The 18,312-nt window shown below is 35.9% G+C and overlaps 1 protein-coding gene across 2 annotated transcripts in view; it reads right to left on the bottom strand.

Annotated features, from left to right (window-relative positions):
- The window catches only part of Utx (Utx histone demethylase), an 802,237-nt gene that overhangs the window by 29,602 nt on the left and 754,323 nt on the right, over positions 1 to 18,312 (bottom strand). For both annotated transcript variants that reach the window (XM_090413874.1, XM_090413875.1), the window contains one exon: positions 2,039 to 2,165. In XM_090413874.1, the coding sequence (XP_090270000.1) occupies positions 2,039 to 2,165 (127 nt within the window). The remainder of the gene's footprint in view (positions 1 to 2,038; positions 2,166 to 18,312) is intronic.

Here is an 18,312-nt window from a genome sequence, read left to right as displayed (position 1 = left end):
AATGCATTCAAAATGTTCATCAAGATAAACAGAAGCAGATCTCTGTGTCTGGCAAAAGTAAGATAACCCACAACTACATGGGGGATTTCATAAACACCAGGATAAGCTAAAGATGGAAGTTTATTCTATGCAGAGTCTAGAAAGGAAGAAAGTTTGTTAATCAGATGAAAATTCATATTTTTAGCCTAACAGATCTAAGTAATTTGGTGATTTCCCTCCCAGAAACATTACCAACATAAGGATGGCAATAACCATTAATGATCTTATTAACAAAGAACTCAGTGAGGCAGTATGATGTGAAGGTGGTTTTTTTGATAAGGAAGGTGATGTGACTGAGCACAGGCAGAAAGTTTATGGGCTTTCTTTTGAAAAAAACTGGCTGGGGAAGAATAAGGACACCTAGAAAATAGAAATACAACGATCCATTTTCCCTTCAAGAGTAAACTGTATTCCAGGATGAACAGCATGAATCTCTATAATGAAAGATTGGCTGAGAATGGAAACACTGTCCTGTCATTCTAATTCGTTCTCAGCCTTCATAGGTAATTTGATGTCCTATATTAAGAGGATACACTTTAAAGGAAAAAAATATCAGAGTTTTACCTTCACCGTGATGATCTGTTAATCAGTCCGGATACTGCCTCTCTTTTCTAGATGAAACATTAAAATTGCTCCAACAAGAATTTTCTTGAAGACATTCTTCGTCTCGTAAATTTTATCATTTATTCAGGCTGTCAATATAAATTTTACCAGCAACTAACCTAACCCCCAACTCTTCAAGAAACATTTCCAGATTCCTTTCTTCTCTCTAATCACTTGCATGTATATACACACACAAAACTCTGTCATGTTGTAGGTCTTGAGACCTCTTGTATGTGAAATTGATATATGTAACCTTAAAAATTTGACTATAGTCTATCCGAGTAAACACAATCTCTTCAGGTTTCTTTTAAACAAAAAGCTGTAAAAGAAAATTAAATTTCGACCAGTAAGAAAATGTAACTTTATTCCAATGCTCTACAGTCTAGTCAGTATACTCCTTTAACTTGTGGAATGGGAGCAGCACGCAACTATTTCATTAATAATGGCTTTGTTTGAAGACTAAATTTTTATATTTAAAAATTTTAAACTTACTTCAAATAGTCCTTGCACTTACAATGCTGGTAAATTACAGCTGACTCTCATTTGCATAAAAATTATAGCAAACTCATAGGGACCACAGGAATGGTTTGTTATAATGGATAATTTGCCACAGTGAATTTCATTTAGCACAGTTGTATCTGTACGGCTTCAGTCAGAAGGATTCAAACACAAACACACACAAAGAGAGAGAGAAAACACAATCTTCTCACAACCATTAGCAGCTTGAAACCATCCATTCTAAGCTAAATCTAAACAAATTACAGTAGTGCAAAACATCTGAACAAACAGTAGAAGTGAGTGATGCAGTATTGCAATTCCTGTCATGCAAAACCTATTGAAGTCTGGCAAGTATTCTACTGCTAGCGGTATTACTGCTAATAATTATATTTCAGCAATAAAGAACCAAAAGGCTATTTTTTCGGCCCTGTAAATTAATTAATTAAGGGGATAAACAATCCCTCATTATTTTAAAGCTGAATAAGAAATTCGAAGATCGAAATCTAAGAGTTTCATGCCGAAGAACGTTCGGCAAGTCCAAGCGTAAGTCAACGTCTGGTGGTACAACACTAGGGCAACTCGGAGCAAAGGTCGAGCAAGCTACTATCACTGTCCTTAATATTTTCTCATAATATAAAACGCAGCTCCTAGGAGATGTATTACTGTTTTATATTATGAGGGAAGGTCACTACCCAGACCAGTTTCGACCTTTATTGAGGTTCAGTGAGTAGGTAGACCTGAAATTTCGATTTCGATCTTCTTATTCGGCTTTAAAATAATGAGGGATTGTTTATCTCCTTAATTAAATAATTATATTTCAGAATAATATTTTTAATTTTTGCATATGACATTTTGGATTTAATGGTAGTATAATACTTTAAACATAAGGCAAACTAACCTCACAATTCATGCAATAGTGTGCTGCTTCATTTTTTCCTCTTCCGTGCCACTTGGTCTCCTTACTGAGATTTTTAATTAGATCAAGTGTTAACTGGCACTGGCGTAATGTTCGAAGAAGGCAGTATCTAGTAAGTAAATAAGTAATTTTCTTTATTGCATATGCATGGACATAATGTTATACAAAAAATATAATTTTGTAAAATATGATAGTTTTCTTTCAAGAAAATAAGTATCACCAACATAATATAAAAATTCAAGATACAAGAGATAAAAACCATATTTAAACTAAATAAAAGTATTTTTGTTTAGTTTAATTTCATTTTGATGAAAATGAAATGCTAGTTGAGATGAATAACTTTTACAAAAATTAATGAGTTTGGATGAATGCTGGGTGGGTGAAAACAGGAATCTTGGATAAACAGAGGTGGTGAGAAAGGAAATGGAAAGCTTGATGATAACTTGAGAAGAGTGAAATGAGAGATAAGAGATTTGAGAGAGAGGTGGTTAACTAAAGTAAGGAGATGTTATTTATTTTCATGGTATTGATGACAACACAGAATGATAAGAAACCATGTGTTGAGGCTTTAGTTCTGTGAGGACATCATGTTGGAGGTTTATAATGGAATATTATCAGCACTGGGAAAGGATTAAAAACTAATTTTAATGCTTCCAATATTTCTCAGTCACTGAGATATCTTCAGGGATTACAAATAACTTTTGTAACAACACACTCAATTACAATACAATACTAAGTGAAACACGTGGGTGACTCTAAAGTCCTATCTGGGTGGTGCAACCTCTAGGTGTTTGTAGCTGGCCTAGGATGTAATGCGGGATCTCTGATAATTAATGTTTCTCAAATTTTGGGAAGTTTTATTATGCAACCGTATTTATTTAAACCATATTGCACATATTGTTTTTAGAATCTGTGGCGGCACTCAGGAATCAACGGAATTTAAATAATGCGGTTGCATAAAATTTCCCATGTGTTTCACTTAGTGATGTATTGTATTTGAGTGTGTTGTCACAAAAGTTATTTATAATCCCTGAAGATGTCTCAGTGACAGACGAAATACTGGAAACATTAAAATTCCATTAAACCTCCATAATGATAAGAAAATAATATTTATTAACTTATTTGCTATTTCACTGGTATTATATCCAGCATCTTCAGAGCACAAAAACAGTTTGTGGAAAATGAGAGAAAACATATATTAATTAGATCTTAAAATGACTGTCTCACTGATTTTTGATATTTTTCCCATTGAGTGTCAGTTTCATTGATGAGGCTGGATGTTTGCTGATGATCATGTATTTTGTCTTGTTGATGTTTATATTTATTCCCATTCTTTGGCTTTCTATGTATACTCTGTCAACGAGTTTTTGGAGATCCATAATGTCATCTGCAATTAGCACGGTGTCATCTGCATATCGTAGGTTGTTAACAATCTTTCCATTTATTGTGATTCCCTCTGGACATTCTTCCAATGCTTTTTTAAAGATTACCTCTGCATATATGTTGAACAGGAGTGGTGAGAGCACACATCCTTGTCTCACTCCTCTTTTGATGTTAATATCACTGGTGGTAATGTTGTCTAATTGAAAGGTAGCTGACTGATTCCAATACAGATTTGTTATTAGTCTTATGTCTTGTTCGTCTAGCCTTATTTGTTGAAGGATTTCTATTAAGTTGGTGTGTCTGACTTTGTCGAATGCTTTTTCAAAATCTATGAAACACATAAAGACAGATTTCTGTTTTTCTATGCATTTTTGTATCAATATTTGGGTACAGAAAAGGGCCTCTCTAGTACCAAAACCATTCCGAAAGCCGAATTGTGTTTCACTTAGAGTTTCTTCACTTTTTCTATAAATGCGATTCTGAATTACTTTCAAAAATATTTTTAATGTTTGGCTCATTAGACTAATAAGTCTGAAGTCACCACAGGAATTCGCTTTGGGTTTCTTTGGGATAGTGATAAATGTAGATTTGAGCCAATCTGATGGAAATTCATCACTTTCATATATTTTATTAAATAGTTTTTCAAGAAGTTTGATGTTATCTGGTTCGATTAATTTTAAAAATTCTGTTTGCACACCATCTGGTCCACTGGCTTTTCCTGTTTTACTTGTTTGTATAGCATTCTCTATTTCGCATTTCATCATTGCTGGTCCTTGAATGTTATCTTTTATATTTATAGGCTTCTGTCTAGTATCATTGAAAAGTTCTGTTACATATTTTATCCAAATCTGTGCTTTATTCTCTTCTTCTAGAACTATTTTTCCATTTTCGTCTCTTAGAGACACTATTTGCTTTTTCCTCAGTTTTCCGGAAATTTCGTTGATTTTCTTATACAGATTGAAATTATCATGTTGTTTCTGAAGCAGTTCAATTTCAGTACATAAATTTTTCATCCAATTTTCCTTGGCTTCTTTTATTTTTTTTCTTGATGATGTTATGTGTTTCTGTATACCTGGCTAGGTCTTTGTTTTTATACATTCTTCTTGTATCAATAAGAGAAAGAATCTCATCTGTCATCCATTCCTGTTGTTTTATATTATTCACATAGCCTACTTCTTCAATACTTGTTGTTACGATGGCATTCTTTAAGCTATTCCAAAGAGATTCCACACTTTTATTTTCTTCTATGTTAATCTGTTGTAATCGCAGGTTAAGCTGTGTCTTGGCACTTTTATTTATGTTCGGGTCTTTCAGTTTTTCTACATCAATTTTCTTTTTCTTCTTTTGTGATTTTTTAGCTGATTTTAATCTAAGACGTATTTCTGCAACTATGGGATTGTGGTCTGATGAGATATCTGCTCCAGGATAAGTCTTTGCACTCCTTATACTACTGTGGAATCTTTTATTTATCAGTATATAATCAATTTGATTTCTGACAATATTATGTTGGTTATCTTGAGGCGATTTCCAAGTGTACAGTCTTCTGGGTGGAAGTTTAAACCAGGTATTTGCTATTGTTAGATCTTCTTCCTGACAGAATTGGACTAGGCGATCTCCTCTGTCATTTCTGGTGCCTAAGCCATGTTCGCCAACAATTTCTCCATCACCCCCTCTTCCCACTTTTGCATTGAAGTCACCCATCACTATGTTTATATCATGTTTCTTTGTTAGGTTTTTAATCTCTTTTAGGTGTTCATAAAACTCTTCAACATCTTCTTCACTTTTGTCAGCTGTGGGTGCATAAGCTTGGATGATATTTATGTTAACGGGGTTTCCCCTTAAGTTGTAACAGCATTATCCTTTCAGAAAATGGAATCCAATTTATTACTGATTTATTGATTTCTTCATCTACTATTACAGCTACACCATGTCGATGTTTGTTCTCATCATTCCCAGAGTAATACATTGTCATATTATCTTGTTGACACTTTCCAGATCCTGGCCATCTTGTCTCGCAAATTCCCAAAATCCAGATGCCCAGCCTCTTCATTTCTCTTGTGGCATTTCTTAATTTGCCAGCTTCATACAGAGTTCTGACATTCCAAGTTGCAATTTTAAAAGTGGACACCATTTTGAGCCCAGAGATTCTTCGCACCCCTGTCCCATTTAAGGGACGCCGGGAACTTGGGGCCAATTGTAATGGTTTGCTCGCCATGGTGGTTGTTCTGGAGATAAGGTACAGCAGTAGTTTCTCCATTTGCTTTCTGCTCCGCAGTATTACAGACGTACACAATATAATCATATTGCCATCTGCAAATCTCTGATCACAAGCTTTTCCATCATCATTTGGCTTCAACCTTGTGTCAGTACTGACAATGCTGCTTCCCAATGTCAGGGGCGGTGACCCCAGGCACTACTATAAGTTGGGGAATATACAGAAGTGATGAATGTTTCGGCTAATTAGTTTGGCAATAGGACAGAGGAAATAGCATACAATAATAAGAGAGCTCAATTTTTGGATTTATTGAGGGAATAATTATCTTAGGCAGCATAGTGAGGATAACTAAATACTTAAGGAATTGACAGCGTACACTAGAAATATAAATTAAATCAATTTTAATATATACTTTCCGATATTTCGGCAACATCACGTTGCCATCTTCATGGGAACTTAAGATAAAGACACGTGCACGCAAGTACTACATAACAGCAAATGAGAAACGAAGCGAAGAAGCTATCATTTTCCTAAAGTCCTGATGGTGTCCCCTGGCGGGCTATATTAGGTGTTCTTGGCCTTTGGGCTGAAGTTCTTCTGATATATGTTAACCAAATTTGGGGCAGTCTCATGCATCCAAATTTGTTGATGTTTGGCATGTTCCTAAGGGCTGAGGCTGATTCCATGAACAGAATCTTTCAAATATGAAAGACTATTCATGGAATCAGCCTCAGCCCTTAAGAACATGCCAAACCTCAACAAATTTGGATGCATGAGACTGCCCCAAATTTGGTTAACATATATCAGAAGAACTTCAGCCCAAAGGCCAAGAACACCTAATATAGCCAGGCAGGGGACACCATCAGGACTTTAGGAAAACGGTAGCTTCCTCACTTCGTTTCTCATTTGCTGTTATGTAGTACTTGCGTGCACGTGTCTTTATCCATGAATAGTCTTTCATATTTGAAAGATTCTATTTATGGAATCAGCCCCAGCCCTTAGGAACATGCCAAACCTCAACAAATTTGGATGCACGAGACTGCCCTAAATTTGGGAAACATATATAATCAGGACTTTTAGGAAAACGGTAGCTTCCTCGCTTCGTTTCTCATTTGCTGTTATGTAGTACTTGCATGCATGTCTTTATCTTAAGTTCCCATGAAGTTGGCAACGTGACGTTGCTGAAATATCGGAAAGTATATATTAAAGTTGATTTAATTTATATTTCTAGTGTACGCTATCAATTCCTTAAGTATTTAGTTATCATGTCTAACCAGCATAGTGAGGAGAAGGAAAAAGAGTTTGGAATTTGTTGTAGCATCAGATATTGTGAATAAGAGTAATCTTAGCTTCCTAACCATGATTAACAACTGACATCTGTACATCAACTTCATGATGGAAATAGAAAAGGATGGAAAATTAGCCTTCTCAAATATCTTCTTTCCCATTCTTCGCCTGGAGTACTTACATCTGTTCATCATAAACCCATCTTCAAAGGCAGTTACATCCATGATTTGGCCCATCATCAAATCCCTACTTAACAGAGCACGTGTTGTCTACTCCAATCCTGAGGATCTTGACTAAAACTCGATATCATCCAAAGCATCATGTTACAGAACGGCTTCACCTCAAGGATGATTAAAAGCATCTGTGACACTTGCAAGCCATTCCTCAGGAAACCTGAACATGTAGGTGACTCCCAATTCCATACATGACTGGTATCTCTGGAGCCATTGCCAAAGTCCTGAAAACATACAGTTTAGTCCATACATTCTTTATTGCCAACCAAATCTGTTCCTTGTCCCTCTCTTCCTCCCTGGTGTTTACCACATTAAGTGTGACTGCCACTACTTGTAGTTTGGATAAACAGAATGTTCAATTGAAAAAAGGACTGTAAGAACACCAGCCTTACATCGCCCACAAGAAGCCTGAAAAATCTGGCCTGGTGCAGCACAGAGTGGACACCTACTACAATATTCTCTGGTCCAATATATGCCTGTTACATCAAGTGATGAAGCACTCCTATGTTTAATTTAAGTAGGAATTTAAGTAGGAACCAAATTTAAGTAGGAATGACTATCTATCCAATGCAAAGATTTGGAAGAGCCTCATCCTGATAAATGACAAGCAGTAATTCTCCCTCTTTTCTCTCATGCAAATTTAATTTTAATTTGTATTCACCGATTATACAGTGGCACTCCAGCACATAAACCATTAAATTAATAATAAAATAAAATTAATAAACCATTAAAGTTCTTTAATGGTTTATTAATAATTATTAAATATGTGGAAGTATATTGGAGGAAGCAATGAAGGCAAGGAATCTTGGATAGGATAGATCAAAGAACATACTGCAAAGGTGAGAAGAACTGACAGTGATATGAATATAGTGGTTCCAGTCTTATAAGGCTCTCATCAGATCAAGTCCAGATTACCATGTTTTCAGAATAGAATTTGTAGAGCTAGAGTGAAGAAACTTTAAAGAGAGAGCAGAAAGGTAGATAAAAATGATATAAGGACAACAGAATGTCAGCTATGAGGATAGTTTCATACATTCGAATTTTCAGAGTTGAAGAATAAGAGTAGGGTGATATAATATTCTTTTATTTTTTTATATCAACCCACTCCACATATAAGAAGTATAAAACCTATAATAAAAGAATGTGTGATCAAGTGTTAAGATAAAAAAAAAAGAAAACCTGTTGATGCTTTTCTTGAACTGCTAAGGTTGTGGTTCTTGGGTGGGAAATAGTGTTACAGAGAAGAAATGAGGTACACAGAATTAAAAGAAAGGATGGGAAGTTAGATTGTTAAGTTTAAAACTGAAATGTGTATGAATGTTGACCAGCAGATGCTCATATTTTTATGTTCTCAAAGGAATGATACCACCCAATTCAGTAGAGCAGAGCCCATTAAAATACGTGTAGAAGCTCGCATAAGGCAGAAAGAGAATATCTATGAGAAATAACTAGAGTAAATCTCTGAGAGAGAGCGAGTCATCTATTAAGTGGACTCTTCCGGATGGTATCAAGCATTTTTAAGGTACCATCTCAAATGAAAGCAGCATTCAAAGATTGAGCAAATTTGAAATTTATGTTGTGTTATTGTGAGACCATTTTTGTAGAGTGAGGAGACTATAAATGTGATAATTATGTAATAGGAAAGGCTAGAGGGTGTAAGTCAGCCTGAGAAGTCTGACCTTGACTGAAGATCTGGTATTATCAAAGGTAAAGAAAAGTGAAGTGAGATTTTTCTTGCATGAAATAAGATGTTTCAATTACACTGACATATTCAAAGTTCTTTTCATCTCACTTAAAAATGACAAGGAAATTGGTGTTAAAGACACTGGTTATAGAAAATCTTGAAGGCTGAAGCATTTGGATATGTGGTTGCCAAATGAAGAAAGAGGAATGGAGTGCACTGTTATCAGCAAAAATTATGTATAGGAGTTGAGATTAATGACAGAAGTTCATTACTGTACACTGAGCTAGCTTTCCATTAGGACCCCCCCCCCCACACACACACAATTTACATACTCAGCACGATAATGAAGTACCATGCGATATCAACTTCACGTGTGGCTACTATAAATGGGCACACCTATCCTCTGTATGTAATCAGTAACAAACATTGGGGAAATGTGGCAACGTAAGTCAATTTGACCAAGAGCAAATATAGTTGGGACCCAGAGGGCAGGTGCCCGTATTTTAGAAACAGCTACACTTGTTGGTTGCTCCCATATTACTGTATCAAGGATGTACCAGGACTGGATTAACCATGAAAAGACATCCAGCAGAATTGCTCACATTGGTTAGCCATGTGTAGTTGATGCTAGAAGTGAGCATCAGTGTCACAACTGGTATCTCAGCAATGACATGCAACAGTCACACAGCTCATCAACCAGTACAACAGCAGGGCAGTTCGACCCATTTCCACATGCACCATGCACTGTACTTTGCTTTGCCATGGCAGACATTGCAAACAACGCCTTGCATGGGCTTAGGAATGTCAGCAGTGGACTCTCGACAGATAGAAGAAGGTTGCCTGGAGTGATGAGCTCAATTTCCTGCTGCACCATGTTGGTGGCTGGGATGGGTTCACATTTGGCATAAACAGCAGGAAGTCCTATCCCCTGGTTGCACAACTGGGGTTCAGCAGGCCCGTGGAGGTGGTGTTATGGTCTGGGGAGCTTTTTCCTGGCATGCCCTAGGTCCATTAGTTATTATCCCACAAACACTTTAGCCAACCATCTCCACAGGAGGTCTACCCCTGTAGATATGGATGTAGGACAACTCACCTTGTCATTGGGATCATGCAACTACTGAGTGGTTGGAGGAACATGACAATGAATTCACAACATTGCCTTGGCCCCAAATTCTCCTGACTGTAACCTATTTAAATATGTGTGGGATATGCTAGAACGAGATGCAAGAACTGCTGATTCTCCTCCACAGAATGAGAGTGAACTGATGGAGTTGCTGCAGTGGACATGGGTCAAGTTATTCATGGAGGATGTGAACACCTCGTGGAATCTGTTCCTAGGTGTCTGTGAGAAGTGATTGACAGAGAGGTGATGCATTATTAGGTGGGTTTTCCTAATGCAAAGCTAACGCAGTGTAAAGGAGGATAAGTATGAATGAAAATATTGGACTCCAGGATACTCTTGGTAATGATGGGGAAATCTGAGGAGTAGCAACTATCCACCAATCTTCAGTGAATGATTAGAAAAAAAACTGGTTGACCCAAAAGAAAGTCAGACCCTAAGATAGTAGCTTGATAATTAAGTTTTCATGACAGACCTAATTAAATGTCTCAGAAATGTCAAGCAGTTACAAACTTTCTTCAAACCTTTCCACTGTTTGTGAATCATGAATATGATTGGCTAAGAGATCAAATGTGGAACAAGAGTGGATGACTTGAAATAAGAGCAAAGGGATAATGGTTTGATGGCTGACTTTTACTCCTTTTTTTTTGGGGGAGGGGGGGGGAATACTGAATACAAATTTTATTCCATGAAACTGAGTAAATATCAGATAAACAAGGCAGCGCTTATACAGTTAATATAGGATAGGTGTTAAATGTGTAGTGCAAATTTTGAATAGAACTGGGGCACGAGAATACGACCTGGACTAGAGGACAGTGGTCTAGTTCGCCCACCGTTTGTAGGTCCCTGCTTCGCGTCTTTCCAAGAATAGTCGATTCATGCTGAAGGGGAGAAAGAAATGAAGGACATCCGAATTGGTCGCCAACACGCGAAATCATGTGCTTTATAGGTAAAATTTTCCAACTGTTATACAAGCAACATAGTTAACTACAATAATCATAAAAGAGAAGTTAATTTTCCGACCGGTAATAATAAACAACTCGTCACACAATACGGACTGATTACCCTATTATCGGAATGGATTCTCCTTTTTCTGAGATGCGCAGAAGTGTCGAAGGATCTCTAATCGGTGGGCGAACTATATCCAAGTTATTAACATATTTGCATCAGGATGAGAAGAAACTTCTAGGAGTGACCTTGACCTTTGTGGCAAGATGACCTGTGTGCATGTCAAGAACCCATCACAATATGCCACATATTGTGATGAGTTGTTCAATTATAACCAAATCTGGTAGAGAGTGGGTTTGTTTGTTTCAGTATATATATTAGAAACTAATAACTAAGGTAAATCCTATATTTGGTTGGTATATTTAAATTACTGAACGGTGTAAATATGTGAAAGAACATTATTGAGACACGAGGCATGTGTGAATGATTGGCAAATATAAGGGAGAGAAAAATACAGCTATGAATAGAAATACTTTCATTAAATGCAAATGAATTACTAATAATTTACAGTTGTGGTGTTATATGTGTGTGTATGTGTCCAATAAGTTGCTTGGGAAGAGTGAATTACCTGTGATCCTATAACCTCTACATGTGGATGTTCACATTATGATGGGCATAATTACAAAAAAGTTATGAGTAGAGGAACAGAGATTTGTTTGCAAAATATAAACAACTAACTATTAATAAACAAGTAGCTTATTGCCTTCCTCTTTACTAGTAGCTTAGTAAATAAAAACAGGGAGGAACTTATCCAATAAACTAATAATGGTGATCAGGTGATTCATCTAGGTGTGGCAGGAATATGCATGGACTGATGGAACAGCAAATTATCTTGTAAAATTTACCGTGCTTGTTATGTGCATTTATTTCTATTTTTTACAATTAGACACCTTGCACTCTAAAAATATGTTCTTTATAAGATGAGGAACTGCATTATGATGACTGCAGTCATCATCACAATTATCAAAAACTGTGAAAAAATTCTATCTTCATCACATGAGTTTTTTCTCTTTTTTTTTCAGCAGTTCTTCTATCTTATCAATCATGGAAATCCTGAATGCGCTAGTATGTTGTTGGAGATCATCATATGCAGTCCTCTTCATATAATACATAGAAAGATTCATTTTTATTTAGGCATAGATGGATTTTTACTCCCTACATCTATTATTACTGAATACTGGAAGGAAAATGTCTCTATATAGTGAAAAACACCCCTTCTCCAACAGACACCACCACCATACTGCATACCCAAGAGAAACAAGTAATTTTATTGTGTCACTAAATAAAGTACAGAGACATTTACAATCCATGTATTATATTTAGTGACATTAGTGTAATTAGAAACAACTGGAACGAAAATGACCCTACACAATAAAAAAACACCTTCCCTCCCACAGACACTATACTACATACACGAAAAAAAATCAAAGTTTTATTATAGCACCAAACATAATATGTAGCTAAATACATTGTTCTGATCTTTCAAATTTTCAGTTACAGAAATATATGGTAATATCTGTTTATAATGCAGTTATTGGGTGCAGAAACCAAACAATTTATGTAAAACATTCTCACTAGAAAGGATGTTCATAATTGCTTTCTGATGATGATGAAAGTGGTGTGAGACTACTGCCCTGCTTATTGGTGGCCTGAAGTGATGTGAAAAATTACATGTTTGATGTCTACAACAAGGTTTCTGGATTATGTAAGGAAAAAATAGTCTCAAAACTACTTGCACTACACTAATAAGGCCAATAATGGAATATGCAGCACCTATCTGGTCACCCTCGGCTTCATCGGTAAAGGAAAAATTAGACAAAATACAAGCAAAAGCATCCAAAATCATTAGTGCAGTTTCATCCACTAACAACATCAGAGCCCAACAGAAGTGTGGGCTCAACCTTCTGGAGGACAGATGAAAATTTGCCACCATAAAATTCATAAATAATATCAGAAGCTACTAAAGCGATCATATCTCCCTAAAAATTTAGGAACATTGGAATCAAAAATGCAGACTTCACAGATCATCAACTTTATAATATGATGACACTATCAGGAAGGAAACAGGTCTTGATCAGTTAAATGCCCACATAAACAAAGAACCTCTATTTTCTAGTCCTTTACCTTCAAATACTACCATAAATCTAAATCTTACCAAACTCTGTACAAAAAAAGAATCAAAAGAAATGCTCAAAGAAAGAGGCCTAAATACTATCGACCTTCTTTCATCCTCCAAAGAGGTTATTTGTTATACCGATGGATCGTCAGACATCAATATGATTAATGGAGGCGCTGGTGTTCTCCTTCTACTCCCGAAAGGTGAAAAACTTTCAATAAATAAAAGTTGGATCTGGGAGAATTGCTTTCAATTTTACCAGTGAACTTTATGCAATAAATAAAGCACTCGAAGCCTACTTAAAATTATCATCATCTCAACAATATGAGAGAATTATAATTTACCAAGAAACTCACATGATAACTCTTGCTGATGCTAACGCACTAGCAAAAGCTAAACTAATTCCATCGAAATCAGTGATACAACATCAAATTCCCAAAATTAATGCTGACAGAAAGACCACCACCACGATAGCAAGACTACGAACAGGACACTATAAAAACTGCAACAACTGCCCCAATACTGAACTGACACCCACTCACATCTTTACCTACCCAGCAATTACAGCAGCCTTGCAAGAAATAGATCCAAATCTGGAACCACAGCTCTTTACAAACAAAATCATCAGCATAGCCAAAGCAGTTCAAGGAGCACATGGAAACATCCAAGACTCTTCAAAGGACAAGACAACAACAATATCCTGTACACCATCACGTGTGTATCCAGAATATTTTTACAACCTTCTGCGGGAAGAATCGCATAAAAAATATATTATACTAAACATATCAACACCATAAGATGTACTTTACTTAAAACAACCATTACTAGTTACTATTTTTACTGTATCCAATAATATTAAATCAAATAAAAAATATTCATTTTGGATGAAGTGGCATGGAAGTCATTTTACCACCATAAGAACATATATTGTCAGACACTTTAAATCAGAGAATAAGAAATGACGAAAAGCATATCTAGCATCTAGCATTTAACTGCAATTCATTAATATATATTGATAAATGAGGGTGGTCTGAAAGTTCTCAGTCTATCAATGAAAAAACAAATTTATAATTTCAAAATTATTTTTATTTTTTGACATAATCTCCCTTAAGACTAATACATTTATTCAGGCAAAGCTCCAGCACCATTATGATGTCCCTGTAGTGGTTCTCAGTAAGATCTGCAAAATATCCCTCTTGAGCTGCAATCACCTCTTGATTTGAAGAAAAACGCTGACCAGCAAGGAAGAGTTTTAGTTTTGGGAAGAGATAGAGATCAGAGGGAGCCAAATCTGAGGAACAGGGTGGATGTTCCAACAATTCATAGTACAGAGTCTTAATTTTCCCATTGCCAAAACACCTTTGTGGAAGGGGCAGTGTCCTGATGACAGATGATTTTTTTCTTCTGCAAACTGGGTCTTTTCTCACAAATTTTTTCGTGTAGTCTGGTTAAAAGATCAAAATAATATTCCCTGGTTATTGTTTTAGCTAGTACGTTTTCACCTGCACTGGGAAATCTGAATATCCATATGCCTGTGCCAATTCCAGGAACCTAATTTTGTTGGCAGACATTCCAAAACTGCACATTCGTCCGTGAAACTTTAAATGTTTGCCTGTGCGTTCACAAGGCAAACCGGCCCAGTGAACACACACGGTTCTACAGTCATAAATACTTAACCCCCCATGAGGGGGGGCTAACTCGTCCCAGTAGGGACGGGGGAGAAATAGGGAGGGAACTCCATACGAATAAATAAATAAATAAATTGTTTTACCCTTTTCAAGATAATTAATAAACAAAATGCCTTTAGCATCCCAAATGACCTTTCCTGCTGATGGTCCCGACTTTGTCTTCTTTTGGTGCTGTACAACCAGCTTCTGTCCACTGTTTTGACTGCTGATTGGATTCAATCTGCTGATTGAATCCAAGTCTCACCATTGGATAATGGTGAATCCAAGTCTCATTTATGTGAGTGTGTTTTTGATCTACTGTGAGCAAGCGTGGCACCCATCTTGTGCAAAGCATTTTCATTTGCACTTCTTCATGCAAAATATATCCTACACATTCTTTTGAAATGCGTATAGTCTCAGCAATTTCATGCACTTTGATTCGCCAATCATCCAATACGTGGTGAAGATGATCCTTCACGTGGATCATCTTCAAGGCTGGTATGGCCATGTTTAAACTCGGCAGCCCATTTCTTAATTGTTGAAAATGAAGGAGAAGAGTGCCCATAAACTTTTATGAACTTCGAATGAATTTCTTTTGCTGTTAAACCTTCTTTTACAAAGAATTTTATAACTGTACGATACCCAATTTTATCCATTTCAAGGGATACAGACAACACTTTTGTTTCAGATAGCTGTACCAACTTAGAAAAAAAAATCTTGCTGATAGTGTTGCCATCTATGGTCGAGAAGTTTTCAGACCACCCTCGTATGTGTGTGTATGTTTGCATGTATATATACATATATAAAGGACTCCAGAGGTTATCACAGACAATTGGTGAGTGACTTTTCAGCCTCGTTCTAAAAAGTATTCAAAATGTACTGCCTTATTTTCTTAGAATAATTTACAGATCTGTTTTACTTGAAAACATCATCTCATCAGGGGTGGCCTCCAGTGAATGTAATAGAGAAGTTTTATTTTCAACCAGGAGATAGTATTATGTAATCAATTTAATAAGCTAATTCCTTCATAACTGTTTGTCCCTGCCGAAAGTCAGTTTGCACAGAATACCTTGCTTCTGTTTCCGAAATGTGAAGTAACTCCTATCTATGACAATAGGCAGGTGGCACTATTTATCTGTCACCTTGTTATAAACTAAAACTTACCCTGCATCTATAGATTAATTCTGAAATAAACAGACTAGTTGAAAGTACGTATACTTTCAAATCATCACCACGTTAAAATTAGACACACCATTAAAAAAAAAAAAAATTAATTTTAACAAGCCCAATTTTCATTTGTTTCACTACCAACTGTAATTCTTCCAACACCCTCTTTAACCATTAAGTAGGTATGCAGTTAGTACATATACATTTTAGCATAGTATTGGCATACACTTCTTTTCATGGTTCACAACATGAATTAGCTTGTGTAATTATCTACTTAAACATACATAATGAAAAAATGTTTTTTTATAATGTTATTAAAAAACACGGCTATCTTGCAAAGAACCAGGTGGAGATTGGATCATGTTATTGACAAATACATTATGAAAAGTTTCTGGCTACATTGCAAGTATTGACAATTTTCTGTTGTTTTTGTCAACTTATTTGTCTTTCCTATTAAATTATTTTATAGATCTTCTTCTTCTTTTGCAGCTTCTCCCACTTAAGTAGGGTCACTGTTGATGACGAGTCTCCTCCACATCCTCCTGTCTTGGGCTGTCACCACATCCAAGTTCTTCATCCTCAAGTCCTCATCTACCAGCTCCCTCCATCTCTTCTTTGGCCGCCCACGGTTGCTCCTTCCTTGCACATCCATCTGCATGACCCTTCTTCTCACATATTCATCCTCCCTCCTCATCACATGACCAAACCATTTCAAATTATGATAATTAAATTATTTTATAGATAATTTATATAAATCCAGTCTTCATTATGGACAACAAATGAAAAGAAACACACACTACACCTTTTTTGTTTTGTGAGCTGCAAAACTGAAGGTAAGGATAAGGGACCAGATATACTAAAACACTGGAGAAAAGAGTTCTGTTGTGTCATCAACTAAAAACGATCAAGACATGCTTTCAAGACAAATGGTTCAAGGAATTCACGTGCTAGTGCAATGAAGATGCTTTCTGCAATGTATGAAAAATATCCTGGGACTGGATAATAATTTAAAACGGAGACATAGATGTCTCCATTTTAAATTGAAGTCTCAATTTTCACAAACAAACAAAAAAAAAAAAAAGCTATGATATATACACTCAGCTAGAAATTGCATCCCTAGATAACACAGAGGTGAATTTTTAATCCAGCATATTATAAATCTAAATTCAATAAACCATTTATTGAATTCAAAAACACTTATATGTCAATTTAGCAGAAACAGTATCAAAATGAAATGTGAAGAATTTGTCATTTACTGCTGATTTTGTTAAACAAAAATTAGTTAAGGAAATCAGACACCCGATTAGTAAGATGACTTCTAGATGCTTCTTCAGATATTTCAAATGAAGAGAAATTCCATTATATGATATGCATACATAAAAATTGGAAGAAGCATTTGGTTACACAATTCCTCTCAAAAACTCAGGTACAGTGTTAGATGAGAGAGAGAAATGATCAAGTTCTTCTTCTCATGGAAGACTAGTAATTGGTTAGCAGGCAGTGGAAAAGAAGTAGTATGTAACAGGATAGAAGAAAAGAAATATTATCAAAAGGACTATTTGCAAAATTAAAGAGAGGCACGCACACTTTTTACTATAGTCCATACTATTAGGGGAAAGTAAATTTTTTTTTTATGACCAGTGGATTTAAGTGGTATTTCTTGAACCCTATATATATATATATACAGGAATACCTTGATTATCGGATATGTAATTTGATACCAAAATTCCAATTATTGCGCTCCAAATTCGAATTATCGCAGCCACGAGATGTAGCCCACTACATATGCAACCAGTTCGAGTCGACACTCTCCAGTAACTGTCCACAGTTGCCTGAAGTACATGTGGATATTTATTTATCTTCTTATTTACCCCTACAATGAATGCTAAAAGAAATAAGTTGTGTTATCAAGTCTACAGCTATCAAGAAGAAATGTAGAGTGATCAGCTTAGAAGATAAGTTGCATATGATAAATAAGTATGAAGCTGGCATAACCAAAGCCAAAATTGCAAGAGAGTTCGGTCTAAATGAATCAACTGTTTGCCATATTTTAGACCACACTGCAAACTATAAGCAACTAGGACAAAGTGCATCGACCTCGTCTGTGTCCTAAACCACGAGAAACAGAAGCCATCTTATGATTGAAATGGAAGCACTATTGTCAGTGTGGATAGAAGATTGTAACCAAAAGAGAATTCCTCTTAGTCAAATGACTATAAAAACAAAAGCATTGAATTTGTTTGAAACTTTAAAAAGACAACAATTAGAAAGCAAAAATCATTCGGCGTCAGTAGTGGAAGAAACTTTATCTGCAAGTTCAGAGTGGTCTGATCGGTTCAAAAAGTGATCGAATATTCATAGTGCTCGTGTACAAGG

This window comes from Typopeltis vanoorti, chromosome 24, assembly GCF_054136105.1.
Source record: "Typopeltis vanoorti isolate ZY-2024b chromosome 24, IOZ_Tvanoo_1.0, whole genome shotgun sequence".
NCBI classification, from domain to species: domain Eukaryota; kingdom Metazoa; phylum Arthropoda; class Arachnida; order Uropygi; family Thelyphonidae; genus Typopeltis; species Typopeltis vanoorti.
The sequence above is the reverse complement of the archived record's forward strand: the minus strand, read 5'-3'. Positions and strand labels throughout refer to the sequence as shown.